At 39.5% G+C, this 19,451-nt stretch overlaps 2 protein-coding genes across 2 annotated transcripts; both read left to right on the top strand.

The window, feature by feature from the left end:
• Positions 1 to 2,523: 2,523 nt before the first annotated feature.
• Positions 2,524 to 7,193, top strand: LOC146987912 (uncharacterized). Its single transcript, XM_085778091.1, has 7 exons — positions 2,524 to 2,677; positions 2,851 to 2,961; positions 3,092 to 3,226; positions 3,308 to 3,374; positions 3,487 to 3,749; positions 3,844 to 3,945; positions 4,665 to 7,193. Exons 1-7 carry the CDS (start codon positions 2,602 to 2,604, stop codon positions 4,745 to 4,747), a joined length of 837 nt encoding a protein of 278 aa, XP_085634217.1. The 5' UTR covers positions 2,524 to 2,601; the 3' UTR covers positions 4,748 to 7,193.
• A 6,896-nt stretch (positions 7,194 to 14,089) lies between these two features.
• On the top strand, positions 14,090 to 19,142 carry tnfrsf18 (tumor necrosis factor receptor superfamily, member 18). Its single transcript, XM_085777950.1, has 7 exons — positions 14,090 to 14,219; positions 14,399 to 14,524; positions 14,676 to 14,807; positions 17,049 to 17,130; positions 17,214 to 17,284; positions 17,408 to 17,536; positions 18,991 to 19,142. The coding sequence occupies exons 1-7, from the start codon at positions 14,090 to 14,092 to the stop codon at positions 19,140 to 19,142; spliced, it is 822 nt and encodes a 273-aa protein (XP_085634076.1).
• Positions 19,143 to 19,451: the final 309 nt, after the last annotated feature.

The following is a 19,451-nucleotide window of genomic DNA, read 5'->3' as shown; positions in this document are numbered from 1 at the left end:
GATCTTCATTTCTATATGTTACTCAGAGAGCTGGAATGGAAATGTTACCTCAACCTGGGTGTGTCAAGTGTGTCAATAATCGTGATGTTTAACATGATAATGTTATGACAAATCATGTTAAAGGTAAAGGTAAAGGTACTTTATTGGTCACATATACAGCTAGTACAGTGAAATTCTTTCTCTGCATTTAACCCATCCCTGAGGAGCAGTGGGCAGCCACGGTGCGGCACCCGGGGACCAACTCCAGATTATGAGCCAGTGCCTTTGGTCAGTGGCGCTGATTGGAGGATTAACCTAGCCGACATGTTTTTAGTTAGGGCTTTTGTTCATCACTAATTTGTCTGCCTTTTCTCTGTTTTTTAAAGGGATAGTTCAACATTTTGGCAAATTCACCTATTGTCATAATCCCATAGTCATAGGAGTAGGTTCCTTAAATTGTTGGTGCATGTTGTTTTGAGATGAGCGGGGCAGAGACGCGAGTCGCTCAGTGAACACAATGGAGGTGAACGGTACAGGTTCCCTGTCCCTCATCAAAATCATCAAATACACAATCCAACAACTCCAAAACACTCTGGTGGACAAGTTGTGACCTGCACATTCACCATGCGAAATAATAATGTTACATTATGAGACGGAGTTGTTTTCAAGGCAAATGCAAAGCCGGAACTACACGGCTGCTCCGCAGAGTGACTTCAAAAGCGCAAGTAGTTCAGAGTATTTACTTCATTGGTCATAATGCTACATCGATTATACTCTAGGTCTACATGATTATTATAGCATGGCAAATGTGCAGGTCACAACTTGTCCATGAAAGCGTTTTGGAGTTTTTGGATTGTGTATTTGATGAGTTTGATTAGTTCACTGAGCAGCTCGCGTCTCTGCCCTGCTGATCTCAAAACAACATGCACCGACAATTAGAGGTAATGAACTTACTCCACTGTAGCAGGGATTATGGCAATAGGTGAATTTGCCAAAAATGTTGAACTATCCCTTTAAGTCAGATTGTTCTTTTTCCAAGTCAAACATGAATCTTCTTTTTCAATCTGTCTGTAGATCTCAGTATAATCAGCATCATGACTTCTTTTGGCCATGACAATGGTGTAGTGAAGATCTAAAAACAGCCCTGTATGTTTTGGCATTTCAAATGTCCAATTGAGCTCATCTTCATTTTGTGTTATATGTAAAAATGCATGCCTGCCCTGCACCATATGCTGCAGCGTAAACAGACAGTAAATGATTACTAATGACTCATTTTACTCTGCTGCGGTACATGTCAAACTCATCAAAGAACAAATAAGGGAAATGTGTGTCACTACAGTTCCACTGCCTTGACAAAGCTTTGGAACAGGTTGATGTGTTTGTTTGCTTTGTCTCTGGAACAAAATCCCATTAGAGAAGGTTCCTACATCACTGACAGATGAGAAAACAAACTTTTGTGCTTTTATTAAAATGGAAAAAATTAAAACAACGGGCTTTCACACTGATAAACATCTGGGTACATGTAAATATTTACTTTAAACTTCACCCACCAGATTACCGCTAACTACATTTCATAACAACGTTGGTCTCTAAATACCCATTATCTCCAGATCAGTTTTTATTTTTTCAGTTCTTATTTCTCCAGTCTGCAAAATTGGCTTATGGCAATAAAACATTTTTAAAATTTGATGCCGAGAATGTGGAGGTGTCTCAGCATCCGTTTTCAAGAAGCGAGCTTTTTAGCATTTGTGTGGTTCTATCTTGCAGAATGATCAAAATATGTGGTTGTTTCCACTTGCCCTTAACTCCATGTCAAGTTCAGAAAACAGAAAACTGAATAGTTTCCGACACTCAGCCACAAGAGATTTTACCTGTTTCCCTGTTAGTCCTGAAAGAAACCCAGATTAGAAGTGAACACATCAAAATAGCTCTAAAGATTCATTATGGAGGATAACCTACGGTTTCTAGAAGAACTTTCATAAAGTCCCTGCACAGATGGAAAATCATGATCACTTTGTCAGTTTTTATACTGCTATGACAAATAAAGTGCAATGAAACAAATAGTTATGTTAATGTTATGATTTATTTTGCATTGATCAAATGAAATCACACATTGGTTCAGTGCTATTATCAAATATAAAAATTGAAGACAGGCAGGTCTTGACTGTTGGATTATTGAATTATTGTTGAGTTCAGTGTGTAACAGCTGCCTTTGAGAAAATACATTTGTTCATTATCTATTATAAGCAGGAAACATGATAATTCAGTATCTTCGAAAAAAAAAAATCACAATCCACTCTTATCTGACATGCACACACACACAAAACTTCAGTCAAAGGTTGTTTGTTAGTTTTATATTTTCCAGAGCCACATCTCCATCTTCATCTCTTTCTCCATAACAACTGATAAAACTCCATGTAACAAAGAAGACTGACAACAATTCAGATGTTTCCTCCATAGTGTTTTAAATGTCAGTTGCATGACTTCAAATTGTACTGTGAGTTTTTTTTTTTGTTTTTTTTTTTACGTCAGCTATATAAGTGGGGACACACACTCGTCACTCTCAGTGTCTGTGGTGTCTCACAAAGGAAACAAACACTCGTCAGTACTGAAGTGTCAGACATGGATAAGCTCAAATTTCTCATATTCACTTTGACATTTTGTGAACTACCAGTAGATTTGGACGCTTGTCAAAAAGGTGAAGTATGAATTTCTTTGTGCTGAACTGTAGTTTTCATTCTTAAACTCTAAACTGTTAGAACAATTTCCTCATTATAGCTTTGTAACTTCCTCATGTTTATCATGTGACTGTGTTACTGTGACCGAAGTTCATTTTTTCATTTGATTCTGTGAAAAAAAAAAAAAATCAAGGTTACTTCAGAACACAACAAGGAGATTGTCAAATCTGTCCTGAAGGACAGTACCAGCCTGAAGAACATACAGATACCTACACATGCTCTCCATGTACAGCATGTGAAACAAGTAAGTGTTGAATCTTTTTTATGGCAACAGAACAGTCACAGTCACTCATGAATCTGCTCATAGAGCCAAAACCTTGCAGCTCATTACTAACGCCTTTTTAATAAGTTGAAATTTATTTTGATTGTTGCAGATCGGGGGAGCTATATGGAACAGAGCTGCACAAAGGAGACAGACACAAAGTGTCAGTGCAGTGAGGGTTTTGTTCCCTGGGGTAAAGATACTTCCACCTGTAAATGTGAAGTTGGATTTGGATTAGAAAATAAAAGTAGGTAGAGGTGACTACACAGTATTACATGCAATATGTCAAAGATATCATCTTTTTAACGTTGTATTCTTCTTTTTTCAGAATGTTCAAAATGTGAAAATGGATATTTCAACAATGCCATCAACAAGCCATGTAGGAAATGGAAAGAGTACGTCCTCTATGTTCCAGTGTTTTTTGTTTTTTTTTACACACTCTACATCTAAGTGGTTAGTGATTTGTAGCCTCATTTATTTATTTTTTTAAATTTTTTTTCATCCAAGGTGTGAATACGGAGTGAAGTCCTATGGAACCACCACCTCTGATGTCGTCTGTAATGAGCTGAAGAGTAACCCTAATATCACTACACCCAACACTGCATGCTCAACACCAGACTGTCGACAGACCCCAACTCAGAACAGGGATCCCACCACCATCACTACTACCACCAACAGCATACCCACCACCACCACCACCACTGCAGCTCATCCAGGACACAACCTCACCACAAGGCCTCCTCCTCCCTCCAACACAGGCAACTATACTGGTAAAACCTGCTGTATTTTTATGGTGCAATTTCAGATTTAAGAAATGATATGCAGTAATTTCCTTTTTTTTTTTTTTTTTTAAATATTGTATAGGTTTGGTCCTCATCCTGATTGGAATTGGTGCGCTGATCATTCTGACTGCTGTGACCTGCAAACTGCACATCACTCCATGCGTGAGAAACCCATCGGGACCATGTATGTGTCTGCATTAAAAGTAATCTGGTTCTGCCTTTGAAGGAATAGCATGACACTTTGGGAAATGCGCTGTATTTGACTTCTTATATGCTATGCTCAATATGAAGCTAGAGTCAAGCTCAGCTTGGCACAATGACTGGGAACAGAGGGAAACAATTAGCCTGACTGTGTCCAATTAAGGCTTAAGAAACCTGGTTCAAATGTTAAAGTGTTGTTTAAATTTCATATAAACACAATGTAAAAGCAACATTTAGCATTATTACGGGGGTTAAGATATCCAACAGCTTCTTGCCCACCAGAGGGAGTGCCATCACTCCGACAAATTACTGCTCCAGTGACAAAACACATCATAATTAAACATATTAGTTCAACTAAACGAAGGCAATTAGCTCAAAGCTGTAATTTCATTTTTAGCATACACATATGGAAAAGATATTGATAGCGTCCTCTAAGTTTTAGCAGGCAATTGTACAACTAGATTTCCTGGGTGATAACCTTATCATTCATTACTGATAACTCATTGATTAGTCATTACTCTCCAGTGAACACCCACAGTTTCTGTCTGCAGTGTTTTTCATTATGAATAGGAACATGTTCTTTCTGTTTTTTGGCTTCTATGTCCACGGTACTTTGGAAGGCCAGTGCTATGGGTTGTAAATGTGGCAGTGTGGCATACACATGAACATTTTTGTGAATTGTGCTTTATTGTTTGATTTCAGCAAAGGACTCAATGTGCCGGAGGCCGGTGGAAGAGATCGGTGATGGCAGCCTGTCCTCTCTCAAACTGAACCCGGAGCCCTGAGGTGAAACTTTGCTCAGCATGGATGTGCCAGCTAGTACTGTGAATGTTTTTTTTTTTTAATGAGGAAATGAACAATGTTACTCACACATTGTTGGGTTATATACAGTACGTGAGAAAAATGATTGACCGTATCTGTATTGTATTTGCTATACTAACATTCTGCAATGTGGTCAATATTTGACTTCTGTTATCCGAGAGATTTGTATGCATCATACCTTGGTATCTGTCATTTAACTAAATCAAGTTAACGTCTCAAACAGTTTTTAAGCAGTCATACCTTCTTTAGTAAGATAATACTCAGATACTGAACTTTCTGTTTTGCCTTCATATTTATTACAAATTTGGGTATGTATATTTTTGTAAAATGACCTCAGGGACCATGCCCTTAAATGCCTCATACCATTCTCTTTCTAAAATAGATATAGGCCTACATATATTTTTGCTGCTTTTCAAAGCCTTATGACCTCATGTGAAATGGTTTAATGTGGCAAATGACAAGTTTCTGAGAAATATACAGTGAAACAATCAATACCACTGATAAAATAATACAATATAAAGTCAAACAAACTACTGGAGCCTGTGCTGTTAAGCTAATTTAAAAAAAGAACAAAAAAAAAACAATAACTTGCTTACAGCACTATATGTGGGTATAGGGGGAGTTCCCCTTATGGAGTCAATGTGTTTCTTTCTCCCACTAAGAAGTACATCCTCTCATGTTCTCATTTCAGCCGTTGGAAAGATTCAAAGTGTAAATGTGAAGACTTTCATGTTGTTTATATCTCACTGGAGATTTTCCCCCACGTTAGCATAGTTACAGGAGTAATGAAAGTCTGTCTTTGGTTTTTCATTCATCTGTTTTACTGTCTTGACTTTTACCAGGCTGCCTCATTCATTCTATTAATAGCTTTTCTGAATACTCTGTGGAAATAATGTTGGGTCAAAAGTACCACAACCTTTTGAAATGTGAAAATACTCTTCCTCCGTTTAATATCATAGTAGTTGTTAATATTGATGCATCAGTGTAATGTAAATAGCATCTTTCTATTGATGTAATTATGTGTGTCTGGTATATACAGCCAAATAGTTTAGTCCAGTAAACCTGTTGTACCCTTCAAAGGCTCACTAGATAAATCTGAGGGATTGATTATGATATGTTGGAGCAGTAGAAAATATGAAAAAAAAACAACAACAAAAAAAAAACATGTGCTTACAAAAGTTTGTTTTTGTTGTTTAAATGAAACCACCTGAAAAGTTTAGAGGGAAATGTTTCTTTGTCCACCTGGAGACAAAGAATGTGACAAAAGATCCCAGATAGATACAGCTTTTATACAAAGGTGGGAGACACTGATGTAATCACAGTGTGATGTATTTTGTTGCACTTTGTTTATGGGTTATGTAATTTTTCATTATTATTGTTTATTCATCATCTCATTCTTAAATTTAGTTATATAATTATTTAGTTATAGTTCATTTTTTATTTGTGTTGTCACTGCATCATATACGTACCAATGCTTTTTGTCTTGTGCCCTGAGAATGTGTGAATCTACATATGAATTAGGATCATTGTATATAGAGAATGAGCATCTCTTGCACTGGAAACAATTGATGCAAAGACTTTCAGTAAATGTGTGTGACTAAGGAAGTCAGTATGCGGTTTCTAAGAAGCACTATGTGCATGACATAAACCTTTTACCTGTCGGCTGCACTCACTGAATGACATGTGTTGGGAAGCGACAGTGAAAGCAAAAGTTACTACTTTACGCAGAAGGAAGTTGAGCCGCAGTATGACTACCCTTTCAATTAAGATAAGATAAATTAAGATAAGACTTTTTTTTAGTGATCCAATGTATGGGAAATCCATAAGTGGAGTGTAAAAAGAAAATGTAATAAATAAAAAGCATAGGAGAAGACGTATAGCCTACTGTCCAGCTTTGTACAAATTGTATATTGCATTGGCTTAGGATATTGTACATGCAAAAAATATAGTCTGTGAATATACAGAATAAGAATAATAATATACAGAAAATAAACATAAGCCAAAAAAAAGCCTTGTATAAATACAGCTTGTGGTGGAGTTGAAAAGAAAAGAATAATCAGTGCAAAATCCCAGGTCATTAGTGCAACAGTACGAATATAGGAGTCCAGAGTGCAGGGGTGATTTTGGTGTTGAGCAGTACACCAGTCTGTTGCTTAGGTTTCCCACAGTCTCATGCAGGGGGTGAGAGGGATTGTGTTTATGACAGATAACAACTTGGCCAGCCTCCTCCTTCACCCACCTCCTCGACGGAGCCCAGAGAGCAGTGCAATTCAGGACAGAGCTTGTTTAGTCTCTTCTTGTCCCTCGCTGAGCTACCACTGCTGCAGCAGACCACTGCATACATGATGATTAGTTTACTCAGGCAAAATAGTGACAATCACTCTGTAAAAAAAATCATTTGATATATGTGATAAGAAACTATAATAAAACATGGTTTAAATGTCCTATGATCATGTGTGTGGACTGTGCCTGTGATGTATCCTCGCTGTGGTCAGAATGAAAGTCAAGACGGCATGAGTGCAGTTGAACTAGCAGCAAACAGGATGTTACATTTCCTCCAGATTGCAGGTACATCTTTACATTTACACGTGCTATTTCATTCACTAGAAGTGTACAGCTTTATTACATTTTTTGTTGTTGTAATCAATTCTTTCAACAGTTGTTTGTTCTTAGCTAAAATTGCAGATGAAGCTGGCGCAGCCAAACAAACAGACAAAAACCAATTTAGAAAACACCTCCATCAATTCGGTGTCACATGAGCTCCAAATACACACAAAAAATGTGCATGTGTTCTATTAATGGATATTAAGGTGTTAAAGGAGCTATAATTATGTAAGAAATTAATGGCAAGTGATCATAAAATCACCCAATATGTCACCAGAGACCAAGCAATCATGTTCATTTGAAATACTGATCTAACTGACAACAATAGTACAGCCGGAATATTCGCATTGGAAATTTTATTTATTTATTTATTTGCAGCACGTAAATCATGTTTATATTTTGATCTTGTGTTTTGACCTGTTGCGCCACCCACCACTATCGATATCTTCCAATCATGAAGTCAGAAGCATTTTTGTCAGAAACATATCGACAAAAGCAGAAACAAAACAAGGATCTGCAGAAGATGTGTTTGAAAGATGGAGATGGCTGAAAGAGGATAAGAATTTGAGGATAGATGCTGGAGTGGCTCATTTTCTCCTGGACACACACCTAGCTTTTTTCACTATAATTTGTTTTCCCAGTGCATGTATACAGCTTTATCCACTTTATTTCAGTCTATTACAACATCGTCGTAGAGACTGTGTCTCACTGGGCAGAGGTTAGCATGTGGCTATCTGGCAACCTCGAGTATGGAGGGAGGGGGAGGGAGAACACCGTGCTTCAGTATGCTGAAGTTGCCTGCAGTACTAACAGTTTTTGCCACAGTCTTACATATAGCTCCTTTAAAGCCCCACTATGTAATTTTTTTACCTTAAAATAATGTTTCTTAAGTCACTGAAGTGGTAGAAAAACTGTTAATAGGATGAATTGTACCGCCGCTGCAGTCTAATAATGGTGTCGCCGTTGGCTGCTACTGCACTATGTAACTTTCTGGGTGGGTAGGAACACCGTGGTCCTGGTACACCGCAGCTCCACTAAGCTCCAGAGACCAAGCCCAAGCCCAGTCTACCTGCTCCTCTCATTCAATCACAAGCGCCCTCTGCTGGGCTGCATGGCGGACCAGCCTCCCCTCCAGAGCTTGAGCTTTGTCAAATAACTTATCTTCCCACCGATGGCCTTGTTTGTCATACAGAGACATCAGCAGAAACAAGAAAGTTTTGCATGTCCAGTTAAAAGTCTTTTGTAGTTGCTTTAAAGCAGAAGTAAGTGATATATTTGTGTTAATATAAGTCTTAAATAGTTATATCTTCCGACAGCAATCACTTACATAGAGTGTTTGGACTGAAACACGGGTCTCTCAGTCCCTCTGCTCTGCTCTGAGCCGAAGAGAAAACATTTATCGTATCCTACAGTTTTTATCCAATAAGGAGAGAGAACGGCATGCAGGGCTGTGTGTGCAGCCAAGGGACGCCGTGAATGTGGTGACGTAGGGACGAGGACTGTTATGGTGCGTTCAAGGAAACTCGTATTTTTCCGACCGTGAAGTGGTACCAGTTCGATCTGGTACGAGTTCACCGGTCGGAAGTTACGAGTGGCCGTTATAGTGACTTTCACAGGTAAAACAGGTCGGAAAAACACAAGTGGGTTGCCTGAAACGCTACAAAGTCGTAAGTTGTGACTTGAAGCTGTAATTTACGATTTCAAAAGCCTGCCTGGAACGCAGCATTAGCGAAAACGACCGGACCACTTACTTCTGCTTTAAGTTTGGAAGCAGGACCTGGCCTAACCACTGCTTCAATCACCTGACAAGCTAATTTATATGGTTCAGTCTGGTTAAGATAAGCTCAGGCAGAAAAAAAGGAGGTGGAACCGCCATTCTGAGTCTCCCTCTGTCAGGGCACACAACATTTCAAGGCCTTCTAACCTCACACACATTCGTAATTTAGATTTCAGATTTTCATTAAACATTTAACATTCAGTGTACTGTATTGGCTTGGTCTTTGCTAGTGAACTGATAGGTATTTGTACACGTGTTTTCATTAGTTGTGTGTGTTGAGCTCTCTCGGCCATAGTTTTTTGAAAAGTTCTGAGATCGTGACGACTTTTTAACTGAATCATGTTTGTTCAGTGACTGTTGTGATCTAAAATAAGAGGTGGGTATTTTTATGTAGGCAATGCCATCTATATTCTGTACAATTAAATGTCATAGGCTTCGACATGGGCCCCATGACAGCACATGTTTTTTTCCACCGACCTAACCGCACGGCCCACACAACCGATGGCAATCATTCAAAGCAACTTTGAAGGGAAATCCAGCTTCTGACAGTACCTCAACTATTGTGGTTGTACAGTGACTGCTTTTGAGAACTAGACAAACGTCACATCCTGACAGAAGTTTTGTATGGTTGAAACTGCGTGTGTGTATCTGTAACTCTGCGTGAGAGAGAGAGCGAGGCAGGTTATCTTGTTCATCTCGGTGGTGCAGCTGCTGTGATGAGGGGTTGTAAATTCAACCAGGGGATACCACCTTTGATCTATTTTCCAAAACACAGGGTTTGATGTCACCGTCATGCTATAAAATCTGACATGAGAATTGTTAAATTTCTACAGAGTGAAATCAAACCTGACGGCTCCACATGGGGCAGTGTTTAGCTCAGTTGGTAGAGCCATCTGTTGGTTGAGGTCTCTATAGTGTCACCCCCCCCCCCTCTGCCTCCCCATTTCCTGTCTCTCTCAACTGTCCTATCAAATTAAGGCATGAAAAGCCAAAAGATATACTTAAAAAAAAAAAAAAAACCTGGTCAGACTTCCTGGCTTTGCACTGCATCAGAAAAGGCTTATTCTGCTGTCCACGACAGCCGCTAAAAAATGTATTTTAACAAATTGGAAGTCAACAACTCCACCATCTCTGAAACAATGGTGGAATGAAATTCAATCATATTGCACACCTGAGAAAATTATGTACAGTGTGAGGGGTAAACCAGAAATATTTTTCAATATATGGGGACCTCTGATGAAAACAATCCCCCAAATCGAAGCTTTCATTGGCTGAATGTAATTATGTATAACTATGTATAATTGTATGGCATATGTATTGAACTGCTTTCTATCGTATGTATTCTTCATATTCTGCGCGGTCTGGTGGGGGGCGGGATAGGGTATGGGACTGTGTTATTTTTTTAAACTATAGATTAGATCATTGATTATTCTTTGATCTGTCTATTAACCACGAGGTCCATAAAGCTTTAACAGCATCTGATGCCTCCAGGTTGCCACATACAATGAAATTAAACAGAGAAACACAGAAAATCTTCACAAGTGATGAGTTGGAACCAATACATGTTTGATAAAGGCCATTGATTAACACACACAAACACACACACGTGGGCTACTGTAAGCCTCACAGAAGCCCATGATGAAGATGTACAGTAAGAATCTCAACTGTACCACGTGCACATTTGCACGGTGCTGAAGAGGGAAAAAAAACCCCAAGTCTATTAACCACATTTTAAAAAAAATGACTGAGCAACAGTTTCTTCTCAGGGCTATCACAACATGACTCATAGATAAGTGCTTGATTAAACTGACTGATATTACATGTTTGGTTTTTCATCTCTTGGCCCTTGTTGCACAGACCTTTGAGGGGATGCTGCTGAAAATTTGAGGAAAACTTTTATTGCATGTATTGTCTTCACTTCATAGGCTATGAGTTTCCCAGGGACCAGGCTGAGTCATATTCAGATACTTGTGCTCGAGTTTCCTGACTTTTTAATGTCATGTTCAGTGTTCACTGTCAGACTGATCATCACAGTTTCCTGTGCTATTTGATTGTGAATTACTGGAGAGAGAGCACTGAGGGAGCTTTTGGCAGCATTGTGTTTAATGCTGATAATATTGTTTTATTGTGTATTAACCAAGGGGGGAGTTGTCGGTCTGAGAGGTCAAGCTCACTCCCGCGTTCAAAAAACTGCAATCCTTCTCGGCTGCCACTGGGGGCTGGTGTCAGAAAGCAGCATTCTCCATAGACCCCCATGTTAAAATTGCAGACTTTACATCCTCAATAAACATGATCAAAGCCTGGTACCATCACGTTTTTTGGTCTCAACCGATAGTTTCTACCCCCGCACACACTCTGAGGGGGGTGAATTCTTTTTTTTTTTTTTTTACTCTACCATTTTACTATTATTAGGTTTTAAATTCTCACCAATTAGGGCGCGGAAATGTTGAGTTACAGGTCCGGAGACAGCTGCTTCGAGGCCAGTGGGCGGGTTCTCGGCCGGTAAATCCAACATGGCGCTGTTCACGCCGCCATATTTGAGTCACAAAAACGACTCCCCAAAACCAATGGGTGACGTCACGGATGCTACGTCCATGTTTTTTACACACACACGCACGCGAGTTGTGTACTCTCTTAACCTTCCAGTCCGGCCCCGAGTTCTACTAGTTTACCTTTTATTTCTCGGTCTCTGTGTGCGCCTACATCAATGCGCTGGGACACGGAAACACGCTCTGAAAGTGTTTGTGTGCCTGTGAGCCCCAGCACTGGGATAATGAAACGCCCAGGTACTGTACCTACTTGAAATCACCATGCGCGAAAGTTTGCGGAGTCGGCTGGACTGCAGGGTTTACCCTGCCTGTTCGCAAAGGCCGTGGGTGATTTTGGCCGCCGCCTTGGTTCAACCGTGTGTGCATCGTGCATGAGGGGCCTGTGATGGTCCTGTGATGGTCAGCATGATATGTAAATGACGATTAGTCAAAATTAATTTCAATATACTGTAGGCCTGTTTGAATGTTCGGCCCCCAAGGTATCTGTTGAGAAAAATTCTGGCCCTTCCAGTAGGAGAGACCGGGGATGGTTGTAACACTTTTTGTCTCAGCTCCCATAACTTGCATAGTGTTCATGGTAGGGCTCTCAAATTTTGACACAGAGTACCCTCATTTGTCCACTACAAATAGCAATGCCTTAAACTTCTCAAAGTATATCAAAGAGCTTGATGTCAAATGCAAGGAGTGCCACTGTTACAACCTACCCCACTACCGGGGTAGGTTGTAACACAACCTGGGGTCAATTGTAACAGTGAGATTATATACTAAAAACTAAGACCAAACCAAAAAAAACATGCATCTATGTAAGTTTATTGTGCATGTTCCAACACTAAAGCATCTTTCTATGGTTCAGTATGAACAAAAAGAACTCATCACTGATGGTTTAATGAAGAACATTGACAGTGGTATGGATCCTAACATTAGAAAGCTTCTTAAAGAACATCTTATAATGTTAATACAGATGAAAGGTGAACATGTATGAATGGAAACCTTCAGCAAGAGGTCAGAAGCAGCTAATAATTCATGTAGGCTATAATTCCAGGAAAGATGGTTGGAACTTAGTGACACTTAATAAAACAAGTTGTTTTATTAAGTGTCACATCCCCACCCCTGTCACTGTTTGACTAGCTGTACCAGCATGGCAGTTTGAAATAAACATTAATGAAATGACTCATATTTTACCTGAGAACCATCTTATACAAATTACCTAAATCAAACTTCAACAGTATCGATACTAGTCAAAATTTAGACTTGGTCCAAAATATTATGACCTAAAAAAAATTTTTTTGGCTGTAAAACCTACACACTTATTGACACAGCCATGCAAATTCACAAGCAATGTCAGCGAGTGAGTGGGTACACATGATATTGATCACATAACTCTAATGTTATCCCTTATTGGTGAAAGTGATTATGTTACAACCATCCCCGGTCTCCCCTACCCCTGCTCTATGTACAATACTAGTGCTCTCTCTTTTTATATTTGTATATTTCCGTTACCTTGTTTACCTGTTTGCCTTGTTGTTGCTGTTGTAACACCTAGATTTCCTGAGTGGAATCAATAAATAATAGTCTTATATCTTATTAAAATGTACATCTTTCCATAAACTCTTTCAATTATAGTTTTGATTTTCAAATATAGTGTTAACCAACAGTTTCCAACAGTAGATGTAAATCATATTATCATCACTCTTTGTGCCTCTCTAAATGCAGATACATCTGTCCGAATGAGTAGTCACCACCCAGGTTTTCCCCCCTGCTATTCATGTGAACTGACCCTTTAACAAGAGAAAGTTGCCTATAGATCCCAATCTGACGCGTGTTCACACATGTATCTAAACCACACCACAAACCACCGTTAAAGCTCTGGTGTTGCGCATGTTGGGTGTGCAGAGAGCAGATAAACGTCATCTGTTTTATCCCCAAGTTCTGCTGAGGTGTCTCAAAGCTGAACTGAAAACAACGTCTCAACCATCGACATACGCTACTGGAAAAACCTCGACAAATAGATCCATAATAGAGGTCACAAGGGGATGTCTCCTGAATGACTCCTCTCCTTTTAATGATCATCAGCCAGGCCCCCCTCCTGAAGACCAACTTAATAGTCTGGCTTTAAACGAATGAAATAAAGAATGTAACAAAAAAACTAAAATCACAAGGATATATAAAGTCACACTGGTTCAAATAAAATATAGAAATATCAAATCATTATTCCGTGTATGCTGTCTACCTTTATGAAACTATCACTGGTGGTGGTCTTTCACTTCCTTCCAACTACTCAAATGCCTCCGCAGTCTCTCAGCTTGTTAACCACATCTCAGTGACGTCAGCAGGCAACTCAGATAAAATCTGGCAGCACAGACAAACATCTGGTAATGATGTTTCCCCTGAGGTGTTTGCTGGCAGCTGTATATGCCCTGAGTATTTGGACTATAGGATATGGTATAGACTGTAATGATGGACAGATTGCCATTGAAGAGCGGTGCTGTGACATGTGCCCCCCAGGTAAGATATATCCTAGAATAATGATAATGTTCTTAATCTTAATTTTGAAATAATAACATAAAATGTGTTTCTGTTAAATTTCTTGATTTAACCATTAGTTCACATGTTTGTGATATAAGCTGAGAAATGAATATTTTCCATGTTTTTGACACTGATTACATCTGTTTCTTGTTTTGAAGGTCATTATGTGTTGATTCCTTGTTCTAAGACAAAGAAAACTGTGTGTGGACACTGTGTTGATGGCTCCTTCTCAGATGAGTACACATTCTTTGACAGATGTGAGGAGTGTCAGTCATGCCAACATGGTAAGGTTTACAATATCAATAAAATGTTTGATTTTAATAGAGAAAAATGTAATCCTAAAACATCTGCCACTAACATAGACAATAAGAAACTGGACAAAAGACACAGTCAACACCTGAAATGTGTTTTTTTAAAATTCTCATCTGCCTACAGCCTACGCTGAGAAATGTACGCTGACCACAGACGCAAAATGCTCATGTCCCCTCGGTTTCCTGTGTTCCGATGATGTCTGCTCTGCTTGTGTGGAAAATAAGAACGTCACAAGGGAGGAACTAACCACAGCAGGTGGGACTGTGTTGAACTAATACATTGTTACAACAGCTAATTAATCTCAAAGTTATACGCATCTGGCACAAATCTGGTGTATTAAAAGTAAAAGTGGAAGCACTCATGGATGTTGTAATGGGATGTGCAATTGGAAATAAAGTGTTGGACAAAGGCATGCAGGTTGGATTAACACCCACAACCCCTTTAGTAAGTGATATATTTGTGTTAATATAAGTCTTAAATAGTTATATCTTCCGACAGCAATCACTTACATAGAGTGTTTGGACTGAAACACGGGTCTGTCAGTCACTCTGCTCTGCTCTGAGCCGAGGAGAAAACATTTATCGTATCCTACAGTTTTTATCCAATGAGGAGAGAGAACGGCATGCAGGGCTGTGTGTGCAGCCAAGGAACGCCGTGAATGTGGCGACGTAGCGACGAGGACTGTTATGGTGCGTTCAAGGAAACTCGTATTTTTCCGACCGTTAAGTGGTACCAGTTCGATCTGGTACGAGTTCACCGGTCGGAAGTTACGAGTGGCCGTTATAGTGACTTTCACAGGTAAAACAGGTCGGAAAAACACGAGTGGGTTGCCTGGAACGCTACAAAGTCGTAAGTTGTGACTTGAAGCTGTAATTTACGATTTCAAAAGCCTGCCTGGAACGCAGCATTAGTGAAAACGACCGGACCACTTACTTCTGCTTTAACTACATGATATATTCTCAGTGTGCAAAATATTTGAAGTGGCAGTTCACACACAATCAGGATCAGAAACATAGTTAATGATAATGTGGGCTAGCCCATAATAATAATACCTATTTTATTTTTGGCTACATTTGTTAAAGCAGAAGTAAGCGATCCGGTCGTTTCGGCTAATGCTGCGTTCCAGGCAGGCTTTTGAAACCGTAAATTACAGCTTCAAGTCACAATTTACGACTTTGTAGCGTTCCAGGCAACCCACTCGTGTTTTTCTGACCTGTTTTACCTGTGAAACTGCACTATAACGGCCACTCGTAACTTCCAACCCGTGAACTCGTACCAGATCGAACTGGTACGACTTCACAGGTCGGAAAAACACGAGTTACGGGCTGCCTTGAACACACCATAACAGTCCTCGTCCCGACGTCACCACATTCACGGCGTCCCTTGGCTGCACACACAGCCCTGCATGCCGTTCTCTCTCCTCATTGGATAAAAACTGTAGGATACGAGAAAAGTTTTCTCCTTGGCTCAGAGCAGAGTGACTGACAGACCCGTGTTTCGGTCCAAACACTCTATGTAAGTGATTGCTGTCGGAAGATATAACTATTTAAGACTTATATTAACACAAATATTCCGCTTACTTCTGCTTTAATTATTGGATACTTGTTTCTTTCTATGACTCTGAAATCATGAAGAGCTCTAATGGATATAATGGAAAATTTAATTAAAGGTAGGGTCTATAAGCTAGATAGCTTCAGCCTACACCTTTTCCATCTATTTATGAACTAGTTGAATGAATGATGGTACTATGGAAGGTTGACTGACTGTGATTGATGCTCAACTGTAAATAATTTTGTGTTAAAGATCGAATAAACTAAAAAAAAAAAAAAATGACATGAAGAGCTTATAGAGAATCTTGCTAAACTGGAGATGCAAAGGTGAACTGATTGACATGAGTCTGCAGGTCAGACGTTTATCTCAGGGAAGTCAGACAGTAGTACAGTAGTTAAACATTAAAGGGGTAGTTCAATATTTTGGCAAATTGGCCCATTGCCATTATCCCTATAGTCATAGCAGTAGGTTCGTTACTTTAAAACTGCCCCCCACGGGAACGTGCATCAGTGGTTTTGCATGAATTTTCCTCGAAAACAACTCTGTCTCATAATGTTCTGTTATTATCTCATAGTGTGGTGAACGTGCAGGTCACAACTTGTCCACAAGACCGTTTTGGAGTTTTTGGATTGTGTATTTGATGAGTTTGATGAGGGAAACCAAGAAATCCCCTTAGCCTCTGTAGCTCTGAGCAGCTTGCGGCTCTGCTCGGCCGTTCTAAAAAATAGCTCACACCTACAATTAAAGGTTATGAACCTACTGCTATGACTATAGCGACTATGGCAATGGGCCAATTTGCCAAAATGTTGAACTATCCCTAGTCAGCTGTCACATTCATGTGAGGAGGATATGGTGGTAACCGTGTACACCATAGTTTTCTGACAATTGCTAATCAGCATTAAACACAATGTCAACAAGCTAACTACCTGCTACCTATCAATGCAGGCACTTCCACAGTTGGAAATCTGCCATGCCCTGAAAAGGCCTATTTTGATGTGAAGGAAAAACTCTGCAAACCATGGAAACAGTAAGACCCATTCAAATGAGTTCTATTATAATTACAACTCTCCATAAACAACCAACAATGTACATTAACAGTACAGTTTCTAGGTGCAGTGTGCTTGGACTTGCTGAACTCTCTCCAGGAAACAGAACCCATGACTCAGTTTGTGCTGTACAAGGTACATATCCAGGCATGGCCCCTGCAGCTATCTTCTCCAGTAGCACTTCTGTTCTCCTTCTACACTTTTGCATAATGACGACATACTGAAGTGAACTAATGTGACTCTGCTGTGATATTTCAGCGATGATGCACAGTAAAGGTGGAGACCCCATTCATCTGATTGTTTACATCAGCTTCCTTTTGGTGTCTCTCAGCCTCCTTCTGTTTCTGTTCTTTGTCAGTATAAAGAAACTGAGGAGGATCAAAGCGAGTAAGTAAATTTCACTCATACATCTAACACATGTAGGTTTCATTGAATAAAACACTGACATGATTAAAGAAATCAGAGTCAAATTCATGTGGCTGAAACCGAACACTAAAGCTACTACTTATCGCAGTCAGTAACAATAGAAATGAACTGTAAACTAGGTTAAAGGTCCACTGTGTTGGCAAGGTTTATTGGCATATACTACCCATGAATATATTTGTGTAAGTGTATAATCACTATTAAATAAAATGAAATTTGTTTGGTTTTCGTAGCCTTATAATCTATCTATCTATCTATCTATCTATCTATCTATCTATCTATCTATCTATCTATCTATCTATCTATCTATCTATCTATCTATCTATCTATCTATCTATCTATCTATCTATCTATCTATCTATCTATCTATACACAGTCTATATATAGGAGAATATGCCTGCTGTTTTCTACTCTTCTTTCCTTCTGCCTTCTTATGAACGCAAAAACTTGCAAAACGTGCTCTCTGGCTGGTGGTGCAAGATGATATAAATATATACATATATATAGGAAAGAAGGAGTAGAAAATAGCAGGCATATTCTCCTGCTACTGAAAGCTCCTGAAGCTCCCGAAATACTCCCAGTCGTCCCAGTCATGGTAAACATGTTTTTTTTTGTCCTTGGAGGCCACCGTCACTTTTTCCGTCACCGTCTGTAATCTAGAATCTGAATGCTAGGTATCATCGTTTTACCCCCATTTTACACACTGGACCTTTAATGTTAAGAGCTGACCATCCTTGCTTCACTGTTAAAGGGATAATTCAATTCAGTGATGCAGCCAGTTACTTTTCGAAGCCATAGCATTGGGTAATTGCACATTGATTGTTCTCTTCTGTGGATGATACAACTTTCTGTGAGTCATTATCATTGTTAAACGTACACCACAAAGAAAAACTCTACCCCGCTCTGCAGAAATGTAACTGAAAACCACAAGTCAGGGGAGGGGGGATGTGAAAAGTCAGCATCATTTGGACTACAGCTAAATTAAATGTCACACACATCTCCGTGTGGTGAGCCAGAAAGAGACAAGTCTGACGCGTTGTCTCTCGGACATTTCCCCTATGCTGCTTTGAAAAACTGCTCAAACTCTCATCAGGATTTGTGAAGCTGTCAGGTTGTTTTACATACTGACTGATCCTTTTCTGTTGATCAGCGTCAAAAACGTCACATAAATCAAATCACTCAAACTACCAATCAGCATCTGCATTTGAAAGCAACTTTTTTTGAAGAACATTTGTACATACAAATTCACATTTAATATTTCAATGAAAAGCACAATAAAGATACTGTAAATCTAAATTGTCAACCTGGTCCGTAGTGGACTTTCACTTAAAATACCTACATTCACAGACTTACAGTGTGGCGTTAAGAATATCTAGTGAAGTGGGCAGTGAATTATTGTTTTATTCCCTCTGCCTCAGATAAAAATCCTGTCTTCACCCTCGCCACCAACACTGATGACTATCAACTGTCAAAGGAGGAGAGTGGACTCCAGGTCTTCATTCAGGCTGAAAGCAAGGACAGCAACTGTTCTGATGAACTCCACGTGGGAAATGTGATCCATATTTGTTAAAACAGCAACACAACAACAAAAGCTCTAAGATGACACAAACAGTCTAATTATAGATAGGCTACATGCTACATCTCACAATGTTGATGTCACGTACCGTCAGAGCACCTGGTCAACAGTGAAACCTGGTGAGATTGGAGATACAGCTTAATGAATGACGGTCCCAGCGTTGATCTCTGATGGGTTAGGCCTGGACTGGAAGCTGAAGACCAGTACCTGTTCCCTCCCTGTTAGCACACTGCCCGGGTCCAGTAGTGCTACTCAGTATTGTAGAGGATTAAAACTAATGCAATGCAGAAAAAAAAAAAAAAA

This window comes from Trachurus japonicus, chromosome 5, assembly GCF_045865225.1.
Source record: "Trachurus japonicus isolate A0001 chromosome 5, Traja_1.0".
Taxonomy (NCBI): Eukaryota; Metazoa; Chordata; class Actinopteri; order Carangiformes; family Carangidae; genus Trachurus; species Trachurus japonicus.
The sequence above is the reverse complement of the archived record's forward strand: the minus strand, read 5'-3'. Positions and strand labels throughout refer to the sequence as shown.

Coding starts and splice junctions, on each gene's coding strand:
- LOC146987912 (XM_085778091.1), top strand. CDS start 2,602: ATGGATAAGCTCAAATTTCTCATATTCACTTTGACATTTTGTGAACTA. Junction 3,750..3,843: donor CAACACAGGCAACTATACTG/GTAAAACCTGCT, acceptor AATATTGTATAG/GTTTGGTCCTCATCCTGATT. Junction 3,946..4,664: donor GAGAAACCCATCGGGACCAT/GTATGTGTCTGC, acceptor GTTTGATTTCAG/CAAAGGACTCAATGTGCCGG.
- tnfrsf18 (XM_085777950.1), top strand. CDS start 14,090: ATGATGTTTCCCCTGAGGTGTTTGCTGGCAGCTGTATATGCCCTGAGT. Junction 14,525..14,675: donor GTGTCAGTCATGCCAACATG/GTAAGGTTTACA, acceptor ATCTGCCTACAG/CCTACGCTGAGAAATGTACG. Junction 14,808..17,048: donor GGAGGAACTAACCACAGCAG/GTGGGACTGTGT, acceptor CTATCAATGCAG/GCACTTCCACAGTTGGAAAT.